The sequence below is a fragment of the Onychomys torridus genome, chromosome 1 (genome assembly GCF_903995425.1).
Source record: "Onychomys torridus chromosome 1, mOncTor1.1, whole genome shotgun sequence".
In the NCBI taxonomy this organism is placed as follows: Eukaryota; Metazoa; Chordata; class Mammalia; order Rodentia; family Cricetidae; genus Onychomys; species Onychomys torridus.
In genome coordinates, this window is record NC_050443.1 from 12,945,901 (window position 1) to 12,970,331 (window position 24,431).

Below are 24,431 nucleotides of genomic sequence, written 5' to 3' on the forward strand. Positions count from 1 at the left end.
AAACAAACAGGCTGGGAATGAGAATTAACGCTCCAGAGTTAGTGTCTGACAGCGTAGCTCAGTTGGTAGAGTGCTTGCTTGGCATTCACAAAGCCCTGAGTTCAAACCCTAGTACCTCATAAATCTGGTGTGGTGGCACACATCTGTGACCCCAGCACTCAGGAGGTGAAAACAGACAGATCAAGGTTATCCATGGCTACTCAGTGAGTTTGAGGACAGCCTAGACTACATGAGACCTGTCAGTCTCAGAAAAAAAAAAAATACAAATAAACAAAACCCCTCAGAATTAGTACCCTACTTCTTGGTTCATCCCACAAGATGATCTTCCAGTTAAGAGGTTCATGACTGAATTTAAAAACGTTTCAGGTGGGCAGTGGTGGCACACGACTTTAATCCCAGCACTCAGGAGGCAGAGGCAGGTGGATCTCTGAGTTCGAGGCCAGCCTGGTCTACAGAGTGAGTTCCCAGACAGCCAGAGCTACACAGAGAAACCCTGTCTCAAAAAACAAAGCAAAACACCATGTTCCGCTCTCCCAGTGCTGGCGTTGACACATTTACCCAAATCACAAATTAGTGGCTCTGCTTGTTTCCTGAAGTCGCCATTACAAGCTGCCGTCAACCAAATGAGTCAAAACCGAAATGGAACTCCACGTGTTGGAGCATATCTGCAACCCCAGCACTCAGGAGGCCGAGACAGGAGGATCTCTGGGAATCTGAATGGAGCTTGAGCTACCTAACAAAACCCTGTCAAAAAAAGAAAACAACAAAATAAAACCCACCAACTCACAAAGTCCAGAAATGTATTGTCTCAGGCTGCACTGCCAAAGTTAAGATATCAGCAGAGCCGTGCTCTGTCTGAAGGTTTAGGGAAAACCCTTCTTGTGTATAGCTCCTGGTGGTGCCAACAATCCTTAGTGTCCAAGGTGGAGATCAGGTGGGTCACTCCAGATTTGTCTGCATTGATACATGGACTTCTGTTTCTGTGTATGTCTGTGTCCTGACTGCTTGCTCTTATTAGGGCATCAGTCACTGTGTTAGAGCTTAGTGAGCTTAATTTAGCTTTGTCGTATCTGCAGAGACCCTATTTCAGAAAGAGGTCATATTTACAGGTACCAAGGCTCGGTACTTTAACCTGTCTTTTGGGGGTGGGCCACAATTCAACTCAACAGTAATGGCTACATTGTCCGTACAGTGGTAGCTGGTAGCAGTGGTAGTTCAAAAGCAGTAAGACTTAGCTGGGCGCAGTGGTGTATGCCTTCAGTCCCAGCACCCAGGAGGCATAGGCAGGATCTCTGATTTCAAGTCTAGCCTGGTCTATGTAGTGAGTTCCAGGACAGACAGAGCTACATACACAGTGAGTCCCTGTCATGAAGAAAACGAAGTAGTGAGACTTGATCTCAAAATAAAAAGTGAAAAGAAGGCTGAAGATATAGTTCAGTGGTAGAACCCCTGCCTAGGATCCCCCTGTGAGGGGCTGGGGTGTGGCTCAGTGGTGGAGCCCCTGCCTAGGATCCCCCTGTGAGGGGCTGGGGTGTGGCTCAGTGGTAGAGCCCCTGCCTAGAATCCCCCAGTGAGGGGCTGGGGTGTGGCTCAGTGGTAGAGCCCCTGCCTAGAATCCCCCAGTGAGGGGCTGGGGTGTGGCTCAGTGGTGGAGCCCCTGCCTAGGATCCCCCTGTGAGGGGCTGGGGTGTGGCTCAGTGGTAGAGCCCCTGCCTAGGATCCCCCTGTGAGGGGCTGGGGTGTGGCTCAGTGGTAGAGCCCCTGCCTAGGATCCCCCAGTGAGGGGCTGGGGTGTGGCTCAGTGGTGGAGCCCCTGCCTAGGATCCCCCAGTGAGGGGCTGGGGTGTGGCTCAGTGGTGGAGCCCCTGCCTAGAGTCCCCCAGTGAGGGGCTGGGGTGTGGCTCAGTGGTAGAGCCCCTGCCTAGAATCCCACAGTGAGGGGCTGGGGTGTGGCTCAGTGGTAGGGTGCTTGCCTGATATGCATGCAAGAGGATTAGGTTAAATCCCCAGTAAAGGAAAAAGTCCAGTCATCCTCTGCAGCCGGCTCCTGCCTCTCTCACTTCTATAAGCACTTAAGTTCACCACATTCTGAGGTGGTGAAAGTCTTGGGAAATCCTGTAGCAAAGAAACCCTTTTAACTTCCCTCAGGGTATCTTACACCATTTTTCTCTCTCACGCCGTCTTCCATATCCCCCACGCCCCTGGGGGAACTGTCCTACCTTTGTGGGGCTGTCCTTATGGGGACTTCGCCCGTTTCAGAAGGTCCATCTCATTATGGATGCACCCCCTTCAGGACTCTCCTGGACACTGGGCCTGCCCCGGGCCTTGTCCTGCAGGGTCTCAGCCAGCACTCTGCTTCCCGGGGGCTCTTCCTAGCACAGCCCCACTCTTAGCAGGCTCAGCCCATGGCAGTAAATGAGAGTTGCATCTGTCCCAGACACCAACAATGGCCTCTAAAGGGCAAGTGTCATCCCTCGGCCAAGGCAGAATGCTGGAGAGTCACAGTGACAAAATGGTAGGCCTCGGGAGCTCAGGGCTCTAACCTGCCTGTGGCGGCTGTTGCCTCAGCCGTGCTTCATGGGGACATGGTTTCCAGTCCCCTCCCACCAGGGCCACCAGAGACTCCCGCAGCAGGTGCACATCACTCGCTTGGTAGCACACACAGCACAGGGTCTTGGGGCTTCTCCTCAGGCTACCCTTTGTTGCTGCTTCCCTCTCCATCCCGAGTTACTCTCTTCCATGACCTGGAAAGCTCCTCTTCATCCATCACACCCAGCCCAAACTCCCCACATTCATCCTGCCTTTTCCCGTTCCAGTTGTCTGAGTGCATCTGGGGAACGGCCTCTCAACACAGGAGAGGAAAGAGGAGAGGTAGACCGCTCTCCTGGCCATCCCATCACCTCAGGAGTGAGCCACGGACCCTGTCTGAGTCCGTGCAGCCTCAGGACCACAGTCAGGCTGATGCTCAGCCACCTGCTGTCCCATCCTGCCTCCACGACCAGACCCCCTTGTGCTTCTCCCCGAAAGGCCTTTCCTCTTGCTCATTTCCCTCCTAGCCGCCCTCATTCTGGATCTTTCCACTCGATCCCCTCAGCAGGTGCAAAGCTGAATACAAATTCTAGGAATTCATTCTCGTGAGCTGAGTTGCCCCGTGGCCTCATCTGTTCAAAAGCAGCCTGTGTTGTGCCTCCTGTGCTGGGCAGTGCACAGGAACCGGGGACAGCTCTTCCCACCCTGACTTGCCCATGGATCCACAGCTCTAGACCAGCTCCTGGGGCTTGGGTCTCTTCTCCCTGCTTCCACTTCTTTGCCTGCTCAGCTCTGTCCCCACAGTCAGGTCACTAACATCCCTAGGCCTCCTTCCTGTGTGTAGGACCCTGGCAGAATATAGGGACTCAGGAATGAGTCACAGACATCTTTACCACCCAGGAGACTCCCTGGTTTGTAGTGAAACAGGAATAACTAAAATGTGTTACGTTTGAAAATAAGAAGTCCCATCCAAAGCAGTTAGGGCTGTGGGTATAGCGTAATGGTAGATCTCTTGCCTAGAATCCCCCAGTGAGAGGCTGGGGTGTGGCTCAGTGGTAGAGACCCTGCCTAGAACCCCCCAGTGAGGGGCTGGGGTGTGGCTCAGTGGTAGAGCCCCTGCCTAGAATCCCCCAGTGAGGGGCTGAGGTGTGGCTCAGTGGTAGAGCCCCTGCCTAGAATCCCCCAGTGAGGGGCTGAGGTGTGGCTCAGTGGTAGAGCCCCTGCCTAGAATCCCCCAGTGAGGGGCTGGGGTGTGGCTCAGTGGTAGAGCCCCTGCCTAGAATCCCCCAGTGAGGGGCTGGGGTGTGACTCAGTGGTAGAGCCCCTGCCTAGAATCCCCCAGTGAGGGGCTGGGGTGTGGCTCAGTGGTAGAGCCCCTGCCTAGAATCCCCCAGTGAGGGGCTGGGGTGTGACTCAGTGGTAGAGCCCCTGCCTAGGATCCCCCAGTGAGGGGCTGGGGTGTGGCTCAGTGGTAGAGCCCCTGCCTAGAATCCCCCAGTGAGGGGCTGGGGTGTGGCTCAGTGGTAGAGCCCCTGCCTAGAATCCCCCAGTGAGGGGCTGGGGGTGTGGTTCAGTGGTGGATCCCCTGCCTAGAATCCCCCAGTGAGGGGCTGGGGTGTGGCTCAGTGGTAGAGCCCCTGACTAGAATCCCCCAGTGAGGGGCTGGAGTGTGGCTCTGTGGTAGAGCCCCTGCCTAGAATCCCCCAGTGAGGGGCTGGAGGTGTGGCTCTTCTGTAGAGCACTTACCTGGTTTGCCTGAGGCCCTGGGTTCAAACCACAAAAACAAGCAACAACAACAACAACAACAACAAAGATTCATGCCCCACCACTTTAAAATGATGTAACAATATAAAATAAAAAGGGGAAGTTCCCCTACTAGTTAAACGGTTTGGCACGATGCTTCCCTGCAGTTTCTCTGCTGTGCCTATGAAAGGACAATTATATTATATACAGTTGGATAATTGGCCTGTCCAATGCTTGGTATGGTGCGTTCTACTGAGGGAGCTATGTGGATGTTTAGCAGATCAATGCGGGTTATTTTGTGGTTACCGTTTTTCAATCAAGGGAAAGGAAGGCATCTCTTCAGGGGAGTGTTTCGGAACACCTGCAGTAGGGCTTGGCATTGACTGAAAACTTACCATTAACTGTTCAGACATCATTTTGTGTTTGTAAGGCGGAAAAGGAACACAGAACGATGCTTAACATCATCTCCTAGGCTGAGTGAATGACAGTACCCACTGGGTCTGGTGGGAAATTTGGATCCAGGAACATGTCTAGTGTGTGAGGGAGTCAGGAAGGCTTTTGGGAGATGGTGGTAGAAGTTTATTGTAACAAGTCTTTTTCTGTCCCACCATCCAGCTCCCAAATAATGACATGGAGTCTTATTAATTATGGAAGCTCAGCCTTAGCTTAGGCTTGTCCCACTAGCTCTTACAACTTAAGTTAACTCATATTTTTATTAATCTACATTTTACATGTGGCTTTTTAATCTCTCCCCCATTCTGTATGTCTGATGCGTTCTTCATCTCCATGGCATCTCTGCCTCTCTTCTTCCCAGAGTCCTCTCTGTGCCTGGAAGTCCCGCCTATACCTCCTGCCTAGATGTTGGCCCTTCAGCTCTTTATTAAACCCATTAGAAGGTGCCTTGGCAAAGACACATCTTCACAGTGCACAAAAAGATGATTCCACAATGGTTCATGGGTGGGTGAGCAGAAGGAAAGGCTTGCAGACAGTAGGAATTGCAGGCATGATTCAAGAAAGCGGGCCAGCTCAGAAGCTGGGCCAGAGTGGTGGGGAGAGGCAGCGGAGGATAAGCGTATTGGACGTTATCCAGTCCACAGCTGAACTCTAGGCAGCTGAGGGACAACGAAAATGTTTGGCTCAGATCATTGAAAGGGTCTGCTGTGGAGTATTGGGCCCAGCTCCAGGGACACCTCCTTAGTGTCATTCTGGGGCAAATAAAATGACACCTCCAGTCCCTGCTCAGGAGAACAGTTGTACCCACTCGAATCAGTGCCTGAGGCCTTGAGAAGACAGAGTCAGAACCCCTTCTAACTCCTGGGACCCGAGCATGGGCAAGACAGGTCCCCAGATAGAAGAGCTGAGCCCTGTTGTTTTAAGAAGGGACCATGGAGCCAGACCTGGAGGTGTGGGGTCAGCACACAGACAGAGCTGTGGAGTTCTGAACTTGGTGCAGTAACTTGGGAATTAGCAAGAGGTGACATGAGCTGGAAGACTGAATGCAAGTTTTTCTCCCTGATGAAAGACTCTCTGTTGTCTGTTCTGGGACCCAGCAGGACCTCACTGGATACTGCTCCTCCATTGTCTTTATTTTTCCTTTTCTCCTCAACCCTTAAAACATTTCTTTAATGTCGACATGGTGGTGCACGCCTTTAATCCCAGCAAGGGGAAGCAGAGGCAGGCGGATCGCTGTGAGTTGGAGGCCAGCCTGGTCTATAAAGCCAAGAACAGCCAAGGCTGCATAGATAAACCCTGTCCCCAAAACACCACACACACGCACACGCACACGCACACGCACACGCACACACACGAAACAAAGTAAACCCCCTTTTCTTAAGATTTATTTTTATCTTAACCCGTGTGCATTTATAGGAATATACATCTTAGAGGGTGTGCCTATGGAGGCCAGGTGTCTTGAAGCTGAAGTTATAGGGACCCCCTCATGTACTGGGTGCAGAACTTGGGTCCTCTGAAAGAGCAGCAAATGCTCTCAACGTGAGCCACCTCTCCAGCCCCCTTCCCTTTTGTTTGGAAACCAAACCTCAATATGCAGCTCAAACTAACCTTGAACGTCTTTATAGCCCAGGCTGGCCTTGAACCCTTGCTCCTCCACCCCAGCTTCCCACGTTCTGGGATTATAGGCGTACACCACTGCTCCTGCCTCCCGCTCCCGCACCCAGAGCTCTTCCTCGTAGCGTGACTGGAATCGTCACTCAAGTGGCATTCATGAGGACCCTTGTGTATGTCATGCCTACTCATGACCAGCTGCCCTTGAGGGTGTTGTACCCTAGCAGGGAAACAGACTGCAAACCAGCAACAAGACGGTTCAGAGTAAGGGTGATGTGCAAAACGAAACAGGGCCTCGTGGGAAAGGGAGGGGCCCAGTCTAAAGGGGTGGTTAGGAAAGATTTCACTGAGAAAATGGCCTTTGAGAGCCGAGGGCTGAGTGAGTCAGTCTTGAAATAAGCGTGGGGGGCAGGGAGAGGGAACAAGGAGACACAGGCAGAGAGGAGTGCCTTGGCTTGTTGTTCAAGGCACATAGAGACAGCTCCTGAGAGGTGAGGGAAAGCCAGGCATAGTGGCACACACAGGCCTGCGATCGCAGCCACTTGGGAGGTGGAGGCAGGAGGATTAGGAGCCGAGGCCAGCCTCAGCCATGTGTGAGAGACAGTTTCAAAACAAACAAAACCATTCCGGGCTGGGGACATAGCTTGTTCTGTGAGGTGCTTGCTGAGGAAGCATGATGAGGACTTTTGGGGGGATCCCCAGCTCTGGTTTAAGATTGTCAGGCTCGACAGTTCTTATCCGTGACCCCAGCTCTGGAGAGGCAAGGATAGCAGGATAGTTGGGGCTCCCTGGCCCACCAGCCTGGCTGAGTGGTTGAGTTTTTGGTTCAGTGAGAAACCCTGTCTCAAAAAAATCAAGTGAAGAGTAAATGAGGAGCACATTTATCGTTGGCCTCTCTCCAGGCCCTACATGCATGTACACACATGTATGCAGGCATGCACATACACACGCGCATGTACAAAAGTAAGTGAGTGGGGAGGCAGGCATAGGGGGAGGTTAAGACAAAGGAACTGAAGCTATTCTAAAGCCAGGGTTGACAGCACATCTCTGTAATTCTCGCACTCAGGAGGCTGATAAAAAGGGACTGCCCTGAGTTTGAGGCCACCTGGGCTACAGTATGACACCCTAACTCAAACAAAACAAAACAAAACAAAACAAACACAACACAGGTGTTTTAGATTAGAGTGTGGCCAGTTAGTAAGAGTGCATACTTGGGGTCCTGGATTCTGTCTACAGCACTGCATAGGCCTGGTGTGGTGGTACACACCTGTAATCCCAGAACTCCTGAGGTAGAGGCAGGAGGACTGGGAGAGTTCAAGACAACTGTTGGGGCAGCCTGGAATGGAGCCCAAGGCTTGTCACATACTAGGCAGGAGGTCTATTATCCGGCCAGACACCAAGCCTGATCCTTTATGGCTCTATGTGATGGCTGAGAGGAAGAGAGTCTACAGATCCTGGAACTAGAATTGAGGGGAGTCATAGGAAGCGGGCACATGGGAGGGAGCAGAGGCTGGCTTGCACAGGAAGGTCACGGTTAGGCCAATAATGACTCCTGGGATTTTGGCTTCTGTACCTGGATGATTTTCTGAATTAAGAAAGAAACAAGTGTCTCATTGGATCTGTTGGGGCTTGAACCCCACCCAACAGGGTCTCACTATGTAGCCCTGGCTGGCCTGTAACTCATTGAGGTCCACCTGCCTCTGCCTCTGGAGAGCTCTGATTAAAGGCGTGCGCCACCACACCTAGCCGGAAGACTCTCTTAGTTACTCAAGTGGAGACATCAACCAGGCAGGTGGATATCCCAGGCTGGAGACATCACCCAGGCAGGTGGATATCCCAGGCTGGAGACATCACCCAGGCAGGTGGATATCCCAGGCTGGAGACATCACCCAGGCAGGTGAATATCCCAGGCTGGAGACATCACCCAGGCAGGTAGATATCCCAGGCTGGAGACATCACCCAGGCAGGTGGATATCCCAGGCTGGAGACATCACCCAGGCAGGTAGATATCCCAGGCTGGAGACATCACCCAGGCAGGTGGATATCCCAGGCTGACCCTCAGCAGAGCCTGGGTGGGCGCTGGACCTTGTGAGTGGTTAGGAAGAGGACAGATTTGAAAGCCAGATGGGGCTCCCACTCTTGACAGCTCGTGATGGGGTAGCATGCATGAGGAGACAGTGGTTGGCTAGCGCCTGTGTGTAAGTAATGTGTTCAGATTTCTAAAGTACCCCCCAAATAATGACATCACTCCAGCCCCAGTGAAACCCAGGGAAGTATTACACAGTTTACCCTCATTTTGCAGATGAGAAAGCTGTGGCCCAGAGGAAGGAGTAACTCAGTGACTCCAAAGTTGGGCGATTTAACATACCTGTCACCACAATTACATCTCATTTCCCTATGGCAGTTGGGGTCTTTTCGGAGGGTGTGGGGTACAGATTTGGTCTTTTCGGAGGCTATGGGGTACAGATTTGGTCTTTTCGGAGGCTATGGGGTACAGATTTGGTCTTTTCGGAGGCTATGGGGTACAGATTTGGTCTTTTCGGAGGCTACGGGGTACAGATTTGGTGTGAGTGCACCTGTCTGGCATGCTTGAGGTCCTGGGTTCAATACCAAGAGCTGACCAAAATTATTACTATTGTCCTTGTTGTTGTTTTCAGAGTCTCATGTAATCCATTCTGGCTGGAAGTTGTTCTGTAGCCCAAGCTGACCAACTTCTCATCTTCCGGCCTCCACCTCCCAAGTGCTGGGATTGCAGGCTTACACTGCCACACCTCACCCTTTAGCTATTTGAAAATATGCAATATGTTACTAATTACAGCTACCTTCCTGCTTTAACAGAACAATATAACATTTTCCTCCCATCAGACTGAAACTATGTGCCCTGTTCCCCATTCCCCAAGTGCCCTGTTTAGAACACTGTAACAGCTCTTCTTCACTTGGTTCCCACAGCTTGCCTCTTCCTCCTCTTCCGGTCTAGTCCTAATTCAGTGCCATGTCCAGAACAGGTCACAATCTGCCATGTTAAAGATGGCCCACAAGCTACCACCATCCAGCCATGGTGTGGCTTTTCGGGGGTGGGAGCCAAGGGGGAGAGGGCCTCCTGTCCTGTGCACTGGGGTGAGGCACAGCACCTGGGCCGTTGCAGCTGGCCAGCTCTGGGGCCCTGATCTCCTCCCATTCACCCTCACAGCTTTCTTCCCCACCCCCACCCTCACCCCCAGGGGGAACCGAGGTCTGATGAGAAAGTGATCACTTACACCCCCATTCCCTTCACCCATGTATCTGTACTAGCCATGTATCTGTCTTTCTGTCTGTCTGCAGCAAAGCCTAGTCAGTCTGTCCTGTTACCTGTTAGGCATGTGCACTGGAGGCAAGAGTTGGTTCCTTCCCAGGCTGGGTGTGGTAATGCCCACCCATTACCCCAGCACCAAGGAGGCAGAGGCAGGAGGATTGTAACAAGTTGAGGGTAGCTTGGGTTATATAGTGAGTTCCAGAACATCCAGGGCTACATAATAGGCTGCATCTCAAAAAAACAAAAGCAGAAAGGAGTTGATCTCTTCCCTTCCCAGCTTCAGTGGGGTATGCTAACCTTCCCAGCTGGTTCGAGGAAAGCAAATGAGATATGAACTATGCTATCCAGAGCCTCCTCCAGCGTCTCAGCTTTGTCTAACTTCACCATTTCACACTGGGGTAGCACGCCCCCTAGTGGTTAAAGAGAGCCATGAGGCCTGTCTGGACTGAGCACAGATGGGGCCTCCTACTGGCCAGATCCTGCTTGCCACACACCAGAATCTCTCTCCTTTCACTCCTTCATTCAGCAGACAGCGGGAAGGCAGGTGCCTTTCTGGGTGAGGATAAAGTGGACAGTCTTGTGCGTCCGTCTTAGCTGGAGAGACAGGCGGGAAGCGAGTGATTCCGGCAGGCAGGAAAGAATGTGGTCTTGTAATGAATGTGGTGGCAGCAGAAGGAAGATAGGGAGCCACTCTGTGGAAGAGCAGTTGATGGAGACTTGGAGGAAGTGGAAGGGGTGGTCTGGGGTGGTCCAGCAGGAATAGCAAAGGCCTGGGGTGAGTGACAAGGAGGAGTTGGTGTGGCTGGACTAGGGTCAGAGGGCAGAAAAGTCACGAGGAGAGGCCTCGGGTGAGCTAGGCTGCCGCCCAGTGTTTGGGCTCTACCACACACGGGGATAAGAGACAGTGGAGGCCAAGATGGATTATGAAAAGGTGCGGGCTTCCTTTTCTGAGTGCCGCTGGTATGATTGTAGCCCATCCGGCGTGTTCCTAGTGGAAGGAGGTGCTTCGTCTGCAGCCAGAGGGTAGGAAACAGCCATGTTTTCCCATCCAAGTTCACAGCTTCCTCCTGGGTGGGCTGTGGATGCTTGCTTTTTGTTTTTATAATTTGAAAATTGTTCATAGGTTTATTTATTTTATGCAAATGAGTGTTTTGCCTGCCTGTATGTCTGTGCACCGTGTGCATGCCTGGTGCCCGTGGAGGTGAGAAGGGGCATCAGAGCCCCTGGAACTGGAGTTACAGATGGTTGTAAGCTGTCATGTGGGTGCTGGGGATTGATCTCTGGACCTCTGGAAGAGCAGCCAGTGCTCTTAACCACTGAGCCAACTCTCTAAACACTCTTTATTTATTGTTATTATTATCATTTTTCAAGACAGGGTTTCTCTGTGTAGCCCTGGCTGTCCTAGAATTCTCTCTGTAGCCCAGGCTGGCCTCAAACTTACAGAGACCCACCTGCCTCTGCCTCCTGAGTGCTGGGATTAAAGGCGTGCACCACCACCGCCTGAATAAACCCCTCTTTTAATAAATTAAAATATGTTTTCATCACTGTGTTTTGTATTTTCCCAAAAACTTTTGTGGAAACAAAAAAAAAAGATTTTTAAAAAATTTGCATCAAGTCACATGAATACCCCCAAAAGGTCATGTAAGTAGAAGGTGTCAGTAGGAGTTGGACGGGAGAGGGTAACAAGGCAAATCTGTCTGAAGTACATTAGGTATGGTGTGGACATGCCATCATGAAACTCACTGTTATGTATAATTAATATATGCTAATAACAACAGGGCCATTGGGATGGCTCAGCACATAAAGACACTCCGTGCCGAGACTCCAGTTCAGATCCCAGCATTCATGCAATAAGCCACAAACACCCAAGCCTCCGGTGTTTTGTGACCTCTGAGGGATCTGACTTCTTCTTCTCCTCCATGTGTACACACACACACACACACACACACACACACACACACACACGGCAGGAAGAGGAAGACCTAGTGGTCATCCTCAGCTACATAGGGAATTCCAAGCCAACCTGATCTCTGTGAGACCTTGATTTAGAAAAAAAAAAAAATCTCAGAAGTCTGTTGCTATCAGACCCACTCTGGTTGCTTGGAGGAAGCAGGTGGCCCTGCGGTAGATGGTGCTGACATTTGAACCAAGATGACAGCAGTGGAGGGGAGAGACAGAGAGATGGCAGGTGAGGATGGGCTTCGTGGTTAGAAGAGGAAAGGAAGGCAGGGATCAAGGCTGAACTTGAGTCAGTCTTAGCCTGAGCAGCCAGACTGGGGGAGGGCTTAAATTGTTGGGTTGGTTGGTTTGTTTTCTAAGGCACCCCGCTACCTGCCAGAGGCTCAGCCTAGCAGAAGAAGAGTACACATTAATAAATGCACCATCCTCTAAGAGGGCCATAGAGAGCAGGATGGGTACCCTTTGTGGGCCCTGAAGGGTATACCATTGGGAGAGCCTTTGAAAGAAAAACAAACAGCAGGCAGGTGTGGTGGCAGGAACCTGGGATCCCAGCACTGGACAGGCTGAGGCGAGAAAGGATCATTGGGCTTCCAAGGCTACCCTAGCCTATGCAGGGTCAGGGCTGGCAGAGCTACATTGTAAGTAGAGGGAGAGAGGACAGAGGAGTCAGGGGAGGGCAGAGGGGGCAGCAAAAGCAGTGAACTTAGACTATAGAGTTAGACCCAGAGCCTTGGACGGCTCCACTATCAATGGACACTTAAGCCTCATTGCTTGTCAGTTGATCTGCAGCTGGAGGGAGTCGGCCATGGATTTTTTTTTTTTAAATAGGGCTAGGGTATGAGGGGCGGGGGCGGGGTAGAGTAGATTCAGTCCTGAAGGGTGAATTATCCTTTGCTGTAGGTTACCAACATAAACAAATGCAGAAAAGTACGCCGGTCACAAGCATGCAGCTCAGGGGGTCCCCACTGACCAAGCACATCTGTGTTGATGGCACCCGTAGCCTCTTGAGTTTGTAACCTGCAAATGGCATGTAAACAGGATATAGGATGCCATGACCCCATGGGAAGTTTGCGTTGTTGCTGATTCCACGGAATCAGGTCATTTATCTGCTCCACTGCTGGTGGCCCTTGGGCTGATGGGGAGAGCTTCCAGTGGCCTTACACCTGAGAATGGAATTCTTGGGTCCCAAGGCAGGTGTATGTTTGCTTGTATCAGTTTGCTGGTGCTGTTGTAACAAAGAGCCACGGTCTGGTGACGCAAACAGCAGACATATATTCACTCACAGCTCTAGAAGCCAGGAAGGTAACATGGAGGTGTGGGCCGGGCCTCTGTCTGCTCTCTTTGGCTTATAGCTGGTCTTCTTTCCTGTGTCTATTTACATCATCTCTACTCTGTTTGTGTCTAAATCAAAATTCTCCCCCTTTAAAGCATGCATTTGTTTTGTGTATATGGGGGGTAGGGTTTGCAGATGTGCCATGGCATACATATGGAGGTCAGGGGTGGGTTTTGGAGATCAGTTGTCAGGATAGGGAGCAAACACTTTTACCCACTGAGCCATCTTGCAAGCACACCCTTTTTGTTTGTTCACAGCAATGCTTGGCAGTTAAATCACTGGTCTCACATATATTAGGCAAGTTCTCTACTATGCCACGCCTCGATCCCCTCACTGGGGGATTCTAGGCAGGGGCTCTACCACTGAGCCACACCCCAGCCCCTCACTGGGGGATTCTAGGCAGGGGCTCTACCACTGACCACACCCCAGCCCCTCACTGGAGGATTCTAGGCAGGGGCTCTACCACTGAGTCACACCCCAAGTTCCTCACTGGGGGATTCTAGGCAGGGGCTCTACCACTGACCACACCCCAGCCCCTCACTGGGGGACTCTAGGCAGGGGCTCTATCACTTCGGTCTTTTTCTTTTTATATGATTTTATTTTTGGGAGGCTGGAGAGATGATGGCTCAGTGGTTAAGAGCACCTGCTGTTCTTCCAGAGGTCCTGAGTTCAATTCCCAGCAACCACATGGGTGGCTCACAACCATCTGAAGTGAGATCTGATGCCCTCCCTGGCATAAAGTTGTACATGTAGACAGAGCACTCATATACATAAAACAAATAAATTTTTAAAAAAGATTTTATTTTTGACCTGGGCGGTGGTAGCGCACCCCTTTAATCCCAGCATTTAGGAGGCAGAAGCAGGCAGATCTCTGTGAGTTCAAGGCCAGCCTGGTCTATAGAGTGAGTTCCAGGACAGCCAGGACTGCACAGAGAAACCCTGTTTCCAAAAACAAACAAACAAACAAAGATTTAATTTTTGTTATTTTTATTTCTGTGTGCATGTGTAACTGTGTATGTCATGTTTGTATGGTTGCCATGGAAGCCAGAAGAGGGTGTTGGCTTCTCCATACCTGGAATGACAAGTGGCTGTGAGCTGCCAGGTGTCAATGCTGGGATTTGAACCCAGGTCTTATGGAAGAGCAGCAAGTCCTCGTAACCCCTAAGTCATCTCTCCAGAGTACCCCCGCTTTAAATTAAACTCAAGCTCCTGGCCTGAATTTTCTTTTTTGGGGTGGGAGTGGTTTCGAGACAAGGTCTCAATGTGTAGCCCTGGCTGTCCTGGAACTCACAGAGTTCACTCACTGCCTCCCGAGTGCTGGGATTAAAGGTGTGAGCTACCCCCGCCCGGCTGAATTTCCCCCTTTTAATGACACTATCAACCATAATGCATTGGAACCCACTTTCATGGCCTGTTCATCTGCAAAGATCCCATCTCCAAATAAATTGACATTCTGAGCTCTTTTTTTCAACCTAAATTAGTGCCGAAGCTTTTCTCCAAGTGTCTATAGCAATGCATACACCTGCTATTTGCTGGAGTGCGTTAGAGATAATTCCAGACATCATACCACATGCCTTGGGAACATTTTAAGAAGAGAAAAAAAGACTTAGCCTGGTTTACATTTTTAAACAAGTCTATTTGTTCTGTGGGAGTGTAAGACTAGGCAAACATTTTACCAGGAAGGGAGAGGCAAAGAGAAAGCCCTCGCGGGGCAGCTTGGAGGGTGGGGCTTCCAGGTGTCCTATAGTCAGTGTGCCGGTCCAGGTCCCGCAGACCACAGCTTGCTGTGCCGAGCTAACTGCCTTCTGGCTTCAGCTCCTCAGGGGCTCGCATGCGGCTGAAGGGGGAGATCAAGCCAGGATTCAGTCTGTGTTTCTGTCCATCCCCTCTCTGCCAGGACATACAGCAGCTCCTCCAGCTCCAGCAGCTGGTGCTTGTCCCCGGCCACCACCTCCAGCCACCTGCTCAGTTCCTGCTGCCACAGGCCCAGCAGAGTCAGCCAGGTGAGGTCTCTGCCCGGTTGATGGCCTCCTTGTTGCTTTCAGCATTTGGTCAGCTGCCCCTCACCCGCTCACCTTCTGTGTTCTTGTCTCCCCAGGCCTGCTACCGACGCCAAATCTATTCCAGCTACCTCAGCAAACCCAGGGAGCTCTCCTGACCTCCCAGCCCCGGGCTGGGCTTCCTACACAGGTGAGACTGTCCACTGAGTTTGTCAAGCCTCTCTGGCAGCAGCGTGAGCTGGGTCTGAGTGGGTGGGGCGGGGTGGGGGCTGTGGAAGTCTCTGCTCCATGAGCCTACCTCGTGTCCTTGAGCAGTTGAGGGACCCGAGGCCCTACTCTACTCTGCTACCAACTTGCTGTATAGGAACTCGGGTAAGCCAGGCTCCATGTCTGGGTCAGCTCCTTCCTTCAGAATGAAGGGAATCAAACCACACTGTTGGTTCCAAAGCCTTTCTGAACATGGGTGCTTTTGAAAATCTGATGAAATACTTAGCTCAGAGGCTGGGGAGGTAGCTCAGCCGGGAAAGTGCATGAGCACAAGGACCCGAGTCTGAAGAATCCTCAGAACCCATGCTAAAAGCAGAGCATGGTAGTAATCTTATCCTTGCGGGCATGGAGGTTGATGATAGGTAGATCCTTGACCCACCAGCCTAGCCAAATCAATAACCATCAGGTTCATAGAGATCCTGTCTATGGAAAGAAAGAAAGAAAAAAGTAGCAAGCAATTGAGAAAAGACACCTGCCTGATGTTGACTTCAGCCCTCCACACACATGCACATATGCGTGCGCACACACACACACACACACACACACACACACACACACACACACGCTTCCAGGTACTCATACATATGCACACATGTACATAACCATGCATGTGCACACACGTATATGTGTTCTCTGTCAAAGACTGAAAAGTTCACAGGCCAACACGAGTCTTGGCTGCTAAATTCCAAATGCCCTGGAAGGCTCAGTGTTCTTGTAACAACCATGTCAGAACTCACTTGGCTGCTAATGCTGTCCTGCCTACTGTGGGGTGGTAGCCTTTCCCTCCTGGGGTGATAGTCCTGCTGCTACCAAACTGCCCATGTGTCGATTACAAAGTGATACCTTGAACCCAACAGGGGGCTCACATCAGAATGATGTCCCAAACACACCCAATCCTTGTGACAGGCATCCCTGTACCAACCACCAGTTTTTAAGGCAGTGAATCACCCCAGAGAAAGGTGTCGCTTCATGATTTCCTATACAGAGTTTCTGTTTGGTGTGATGGAAAAGCCCCACAAACAGACAGTAGTATCAGCACATAATATCACAAATGTAATAAATCAATACAATTAATGTAACTAATGAATATCATTAAAAAGAACATTTGTGTTTTATACTTTTGAATTAATAAAACACTGCAGAGCCATGGAGGAAAAAGTAATAAATTAAAACATAAAAAAAAAAGAAAGGTGGCCGGGCGGTGGTGGCGCACGCCTGTAATCCCAGCACTCGGGAGGCAGAGGCAGGTGGATCTCTGTGAGTTTGAGGCCAGCTGGTCTACAAAGCGAGTTCCAGGAAAGGTGCAAAGTTACACAGAGAAACCCTGTCTCCAAAAAACCAAAAAACAAAAAAAAAAAAAAAAAAAAGAAAGAAAAGAAAAAAAAAGGTGTTGCTTCTTGTCCACCCTCCAACTGCCTTCCTCACGCATTTCTGTGTTTCTTCCTCTCTCGGCAAACTGTTCACTTTTAAAACTTTGTTTTATTTGTATTTTGGTGATATTAGAGAGTCAGCCTAGGATTTTGAGTATGCTAGGCAAGAGCTTTACCACTGAGCCACACCCCAGCCCCTCACTGGGGGATTCTAGGCAGGGGCTCTACCACTGAGCCACACCCCAGCCTCTCACTGGGGAATTCTAGGCAGGGGCTCTACCACTGACCACACCCCCAGTCCCTCACTGGGGGATTCTAGGCAGGGGCTCTACCACTGAGCCACACCTCCAGCCCCTCACTGGGGGATTCTAGGCAGGGGCTCTACCACTGAGCCACACCCCTAGCCCCTCACTGGGGGATTCTAGGCAGGGGCTCTACCACTGAGCCACAACCCCAGCCCCTCACTGGGGGATTCTAGGCAGGGGCTCCACCACTGAGCCACACCTCCAGCCCCTCACTGGGGGATTCTAGGCAGGGGCTCCACCACTGAGCCACACCCCATCCAATTGTGGGGCAGGGAGCAGGCTCTACCACTGAACTAAGTCCCTAGCCCTCTTTTCACATTTTGTTTTGAGATGGTCTTTCTGAGTTGCTCTGGCATTGAACTCACTCTGTAGCCCAAGCTGACCTTACATTTAGCAGCCTCCTGTCTTGGTCTCCTGAGCAGCTGTACGTGTTCTGTCAGGTCTTTCATTTTTTAGAGCAGTTTTAAATGCACAGTGAAACTGAGCTCAAGATAGACTCCATATGCCTCCTGTCTTCCTCGTGTACCACCTCCAGATTTTAGCATCCTCAGCCCAAACAGTATTCATTTGTAGTTCAGGCATCGATACCTTGTTGCTACATCTAGACTGAACCTCAGGCTTCACCCTATACCTATGAGGGAGGGGGTTGCACAACTTGCTAATTAGTAACCTTAATCCCTTAATCAGTGGGCAGGCAGAGTCTGTGGTGATGGTTTCTATGGAAGGAAATGTAGGCCCAAGGAGGGTTAAGGCTCAGACTGAGTTATCCCAAAAGGTTAGTGGCAAAAAATAATGGAGGATGAACCCACGGCCCCCAGCTCTAGGCTTTGAGCCCATTGAGCCATCAGGAAAAAAAGACACTGGCTGCTCCTCTAAGGGAAGGTGAAGAGTTCTGGTAATTGAGTGGACCAGTGGACCATACCGGCAGCAGAGGGAAACATTTAACAGGATTAGCAATTAGTGTGGGTGTCCTGGGCAGGTGAGGGAAGTCTGAAGACAGCAGCAGGTGCACAACCACTGCTTAGGTACATCCGGGTCCTCCATCCCGCATCCCATCCACCTGCCCACCCCACCAGGCTGTGACTCGCCCCACGCTGCCCGACCCGCACCTCTCACACCCGCAGCCCCCAAAATGCTTGGAACCGCCATCCCACCCGGAGGAACCTAGTGACCTGGAGGAACTGGAACAATTCGCTCGCACCTTCAAGCAACGCCGCATCAAGCTGGGCTTCACGCAGGTCTGGGACCACCTTATGGGGCGGCGGGGGTGCGGGGGTGACGGAAGAAAGATGCAGGCGTCGTGGTCAGTTGATAGAGTGTTTGGATCTAGCCTTGCACCAGGAGACCCCGCCTTGACTTCCAAACCCCACCTCCTCCTCTCTGGACCAGGGTGATGTAGGCCTGGCCATGGGCAAACTCTATGGCAATGACTTCAGCCAGACGACCATTTCCCGCTTCGAGGCCCTTAACCTGAGCTTCAAGAATATGTGCAAACTCAAGCCCCTCCTGGAGAAGTGGCTCAGTGACGCAGGTGAGCCTGGCCAGAGGCGCCAAGGACGCACAGGGCACTGGTGTTGGGGCGATCGCTCACATTCTTCTCTCCTGTCTTCGCAGAAACTATGTCTGTGGACTCAAGCCTACCCAGCCCCAACCAGCTGAGCAGCCCTAGCCTGGGTTTCGATGGGCTGCCAGGGCGGAGACGCAAGAAGAGAACCAGCATTGAGACGAATGTCCGCTTCGCCTTAGAGAAGAGTTTTCTAGCGGTGAGCTTCGCCCCCTGGCGACCGGGAAGGGTATCAGGTGGAAGGACCCAGCTCAACAGCCCTCTCTGCTTGTAGAACCAGAAGCCTACCTCAGAGGAGATCCTGCTGATCGCAGAGCAGCTGCACATGGAGAAGGAAGTAATCCGCGTCTGGTTCTGCAACCGGCGCCAGAAGGAAAAGCGCATCAACCCCTGCAGCGCGGCCCCCATGCTGCCCAGCCCGGGAAAGCCGACCAGCTACAGCCCTCACCTGGTACCCAGAGTTGGACGGTGGGCTGGGTGTGGGGGTCAGGTGTCCAGGCACAAGCCTGTAGGCATCTGGGTGAAGCAAACTTACCTAGAAGAGAGACCAGAGGAGCTGTTTCTGGGGACAGTATGTCACATACAGAGAGCACAGTCACAAAGGGTCCATGCCACCCAGCCTGAGTGGGGGTCAGAAGACAACTCCTTGGAGTCTATTCTCTCCTTGCACCATGAAGGTTCCAGGGATCAAACTCAGGTCATTAGACTTGGCAGCAAGTGCCTCTACCTACCAAACCATCTCCCAGGCGCCCAAATGTGGTCTTATGTGGTGGCTACAGGCTCTCACGTATACACTTACATTACCATGAGGGTGGGATACTGCATGGTTAGAAATACACCAGGCTCCCACCCACAGACATAGGAAGGGCCAAACTGCAGTACCACAGCCACACATGGGTCTGCGTAGTTATCAGGCACACCCGGATACCCTTTATTCCGTCCCTTTATTTCTGATTGTACAAAGGGCTATGGTGGCCAGAGAGGAACCCCTCAACTCTAGGGCTGGGGAGGAAAGAGGGACCCTTTGCAAGTTAGCTGGCCACGTGAAGGAGGAGGACCATCCAGAAGGCCACATGCTGCCAGGTCCAGCATGCACACAGGCTCAGATGCCAAGACATGGTGAATCCCAGTGCAATGCAGTGTGGCAGGAGCTGCTGGGAATAGGGTTCATAGTGGAGCTTGGGCAGGGGCAGATGCTTCACATTTTACCAGGAATCCAAATCAGGTTCGTAAAGGATTTTAAGTGGAGGAGAGACACATCAAATCCATTAGAGCTTCTAGGGCTAAGGCAGGATGAGACTGCTTTGGGGTTTACCAGCCCTATTATTTCAGGAGCGGGGAGGCTCTGAGCTCCTGGTCTTCCTGCCTCTCCCTCCTGAGTGCTGAAATGTCAACCTATTATTTTTGTTGTTGTTGTTTTGTTTTTTGAGACAGGGTTTCTTTGTGTAGCTTTGTGCCTTTCCTGGAACTCGTTCTGTAGCCCAGGCTGGCCTTGAACTCACAGAGATCCGCCTGCCTCTGCCTCTGGAGTGCTGGGATTCAAGGTGTGCATCACCACTGCCCGGCAATCTATTTTTTTGAGACAGGATTTCATGACATATAGCCCAGGCCGGACTCAAACTTATTATGTAATTCAGGCTTGCCAGACTCTCCTACAAAGACAGGTGTGGCCGGGCGGTGGTGGCTCACGCCTTTAATTCCAGCACTTGGGAGGCAGAGGCAGGCGGATCTCTGTGAGTTTGAAGCCAGCCTGGTCTACGGAGCAAGAGATCCAGAGATCCAGGACAGGCACCAAAAAGACAGGTGTGTTCCTTGTAGGAGATCCAACAGCAGGAGCAGGAGCAGACAGAGCAATTGTTCAGACACAGCTCTGCAGGGACAATAGTTGGATAGGGTAGTGTCAGAGGAGAGATGGGGGACTTTCTCAGCTGAGAGTCACTGCGCCTCCTGCTTGTGACACAGGCTCACCTGGGGTCCATGTGGGGGTAGATGATGGGGAATGAATGGCATGATCTAAGGGAAGCACCTGGGATCCTGTTGCCCCACCCTGTGTGGGACGCCATGGGAGTCATGTGCACAGGGAACACCGTGGGATGCTGCCTTGTGACAGGAGCCTTACCATATACTTTGTTTCCTCTCTCCCCAGGTCACACCCCAAGGGGGCGCAGGGACCTTACCATTGTCCCAAGCTTCTAGCAGCCTGAGCACAACAGGTTAGGGGCAGGCTGAGGGGGAGGGGGCGGGGGGGGGAGGGCACTGCGTGGGCTACAGCCTGAGGTTTGTCTGTGGCTCTGGACAGACATGGACCTCGAGGCTGAATCTCAGGGGTGTGTGTGGGTGGGCGGCAGACAGAGCAGCAGGCAGGCCCTTCACATTGTCCACCAGAGCAACCTCTAATCAGCTCTACAGTTCCATGTGGAAAAGATGTGGAGGTTGCTGGAAGGTGATGCAGAGTCTTTGTCCCTGGTGTCTGGTGTGCGTGTGTGCTCTGCCCCAGTCCAGGAACCTGTTTCAACTCTCTGAGCTTCAGGTTTTGTATAATTATCATGAGTGTATAATGCACACACAAGATATCTACCTATGTATATTCTCGAGAAAGATTGTAGGAGGTGCTCAGAGCTCTGGGGTCCATCTCCAGTCGGATTTTTTTTTTTTTCTTAATTGTTTTTTTGAGACAAGGTTTCTCTGTGTAGCTCTGTCTGTCCTGGAACTCACTCTGTTGACCAGGCTGGCCTCGAACTCAGAGATCTGCCTGCCTCTGCCTCCCGAGTGCTGGGATTAAAGACGTGCCACCACCACCAGGCTGATTGTTTTAAAGGTTTTATTTCTTTGTTTTTATTTTGTAAGTATTTGTGTGCACCATGAGCATGCAGTGCCCAGCAGAAGAGGGCATCAGATCCTCAGGAACTGGAGTGACTGACAATTATGAGCTGCCGTGTGGGTGCTGGGAATGAAGCTTGAGTCCTCTCCAAGAGCAGCCAACTGCTGAGCCACCTCTCCATCCCGTACAATTAAAAAAAAAAAAAACATTTATTATTATGTATAGTGTTCTGCCTGCATGTATGCCTGCAGGCCAGAAGAGGGCGCCAGATCTCATTACAGATGGTTGTGAGCCACCATGTGGCTGCTGGGAATTGAACTCAGGACCTCTGGCTAGAGTAGCCAGTGCTCTTAACTGCTGAGCCATCTCTCCAGCCCATGTACAGTTATTTATTTATTTATTTATTTATTTATTTATTTATTTATTTATTTATTATGTGTACGATGTTATTTATTTATTTATTTATTTATTTATTTATTTATTTATTTATTTATTTATTATGTATACAATGTTCTGCCTGCATGTATGCCTGCATTCCAGAAGAGGGCACCAGATCCCATTACGGATGGTTGTGAGCCACCATGTGGTTGCTGGGAATTGAACTCAGGAACTCTGGAAGAGCAGTCAGTGCTCTTAACTGCTGAGCCATCTCTCCAGTCCATGGATTGATTGATTGATTGATTGATTGGTTTTGTCGGAGCTGAGGACCGAACCCAGGGCCTTGTGCTTGCAAGGCAAGCGCTCTACCACTGAGCTAAATCCCCAGCCCTTTACAGTTTTTTTTTTTTTAACACATAACAAACACACTCGTCTCAGGTTAAGAAATAGTAAGTGGAGGATTATAAACGAGTAAGAAGAAACTAACACTCACTGGTCCAGGTTCTTTATAAAATGCATCGACTGACTAAATTCTCACACCTGGCTCATGAGATTGGTCCCATTTTTTCCATTTTCCATGAGGGAACTGAGGATCAAAGAGGCTGAGGTGTTCATCATAGGACACAGTTGGGACTGCCCCTGGGTTCTGTTCTAGCCAGAACAGTTTGGTCCTCAGTGGCCCACTCCTGAGCTCCAAGCAGCACAGAAGTAGCAGGGACTCATCTCTGGCTCCTGGAGGGAGCCATAGGACCCTGTCTCCTGGGCAACCCATTTCTTGTCTATGTCGGGGTGTTGGGGGCATGGTTTGCAGACAGCCAGTGCCAGTGATTACTGTGACAAGTGTCATGAGATGGGGGTATAAAGACTGTGAGGAGGGGGTTGGGACAATGTGCTGTTCTGACTGATGAGGTGCTGGGTGTGCAATAGGGGTGAGCCCTGATTTCCTTGACAAGGAACCATGGGAAGCTGAAGACTGCGCTTTCTGTCTCTCTCTCTCTCTGGCAGTGACTACCTTATCCTCAGCTGTGGGGACGCTCCACCCCAGCCGGACAGCAGGAGGGGGTGGAGGTGGGGGCGGAGCCGCTGCCCCCCTCAATTCCATCCCCTCTGTCACTCCCCCACCCCCGGCCACCACCAACAGCACAAACCCGAGCCCTCAAGGCAGCCACTCGGCTATCGGCTTGTCGGGCCTGAACCCCGGCACGGGGTGAGTACGCAGCTACGGGGGGGGGGGGGGAGGTCACAGCTGCTTTCAGGGTGGGGAGATGCACCCCAGTTCTGCCATGGGTTCCTTCCCCTGCTAATGCTTCTGCTTTGCTCTTACAGAAGCACAATGGTGGGGTTGAGCTCTGGGCTGAGTCCAGCCCTCATGAGCAACAACCCTTTGGCCACCATCCAAGGTGCGTGCAGCCTCATGTCACCCCATTGCCGCCAGTCAGCCCTGTCCCCTCCTGGGCCTTGAGCCTCCTCATTGCTACCCCAGCCATGCCATCCTGCCTCTGCACACTGCATTGCTCGCCTCTTCATCCCCATCTGTGTTTGGGGAAGGTGTGAGGGGTGTTGATTGATGGGAGTCAGTGGGACAGATGGGGAGATGGGGGCACTCAAGCAGGGGACAAGGAGGTGAAGGTCTCCATGGCTTGGTTTACCTCCAGCTCAGCCTCTTCTCTCCTCACCAGCCCTGGCCTCTGGTGGAACCCTGCCCCTTACCAGCCTTGATGGCAGCGGGAACCTGGTGCTGGGGGCAGCCGGTGCGGCCCCAGGGAGCCCCGGCCTAGTGACCTCGCCTCTCTTCCTGAACCACGCTGGGCTGCCCCTGCTCAGTGCCCCGCCAGGTGTGGGCCTGGTCTCAGCGGCGGCTGCAGCCGTGGCGGCCTCCATCTCCAGCAAGTCTCCTGGCCTCTCCTCGTCTTCTTCATCCTCATCATCCTCCACTTGCAGTGAAGTGGCAGCACAGACCCCTGGAGGCCCAGGGGGACCTGAGGCAGGGTCCAAGGCCGAGTGAGAGTCCACCATGCTTCCCTCCTGCTCCTCTGACTCCCCCAACCTTGGTCCCCTGCCCAAGAAGGGGCCAGGAGGCTGGTGGAGGTGCAGTGGATCATCAGAGCAGGAGTGATAGAGGAGGAAAGACCAAAAATCAACCAAAAAAAAAAAAAAAAGAAAGAAAGAAAGAAAGAAAGAAAGAAAGAAAGAAAGAAAAGAAAAGAAAGAAACCAACAAAAGAGAAAACCAAAAATATTCACAACAGAAACCAGCTGCCCTAAAGGAACCAGAGATGAAAAACAAACGAACAAAAAACACCCCTAAACCAACCAAACAACCCCCCCCCCCAATCAAACAAACCAAAAACCAGTTGCGAGCCAGATCTTGGAGTGCTCACTGCTATGACACCAAATAAGAACCCTCAGCCGGAGCGGTGCGGCTTCCAGCGGGTCGGACCTCACGCCGCGGAGCCCTGGCTGTGGGGCCAACTCCTAACCTGACCCCTCTGGGGGTGGGCAGAGAAGGAACTAGAGAATGTGCCAGCTTGCTGGCCCAGCCCCAGCCCTGGGCCAAAGGAGACAGGGCATTGCCTGGGGCAGGAGGCCCAGGGCCCAGAGCCACCTGCCAAATGGTCTTTTCCAGAAGGCAAAAGAAAAGACCAAACAACCTTACACCAAATATTCAGTAGCTTCACCCAAAGGATGTACAGAATTTTTAGCGTTGTGCTCAACAGAATGTGCCCCTTCCATATGCCCCCAGCTCTCCCTGACAGGGCAGGGGGTCTTGCTTTAACCCCCCCCCCAACCCCCAGCCTGGGGAGAGT

General features: G+C 51.8%; 1 protein-coding gene across 3 annotated transcripts in view; it reads left to right on the forward strand.

Moving 5' to 3' along the window:
• Pou2f2 (POU class 2 homeobox 2) overlaps window positions 1-23,761 on the forward strand; it is a 41,071-nt gene extending 17,310 nt beyond the window's left edge. For 2 of the 3 annotated variants that reach the window (XM_036191955.1, XM_036191966.1), the window contains 10 exons: window positions 14,818-14,923; window positions 15,019-15,110; window positions 17,939-18,100; window positions 18,252-18,393; window positions 18,477-18,625; window positions 18,701-18,877; window positions 20,573-20,639; window positions 22,631-22,832; window positions 22,952-23,025; window positions 23,305-23,761. In XM_036191955.1, coding sequence (XP_036047848.1) covers window positions 14,818-14,923; window positions 15,019-15,110; window positions 17,939-18,100; window positions 18,252-18,393; window positions 18,477-18,625; window positions 18,701-18,877; window positions 20,573-20,639; window positions 22,631-22,832; window positions 22,952-23,025; window positions 23,305-23,630 — 1,497 coding nt within the window. In that variant the 3' untranslated portion in view covers window positions 23,631-23,761. The remainder of the gene's footprint in view (window positions 1-14,817; window positions 14,924-15,018; window positions 15,111-17,938; window positions 18,101-18,251; window positions 18,394-18,476; window positions 18,626-18,700; window positions 18,878-20,572; window positions 20,640-22,630; window positions 22,833-22,951; window positions 23,026-23,304) is intronic. The other variant, XM_036191973.1, reaches the window with a different exon arrangement.
• Window positions 23,762-24,431: the final 670 nt, after the last annotated feature.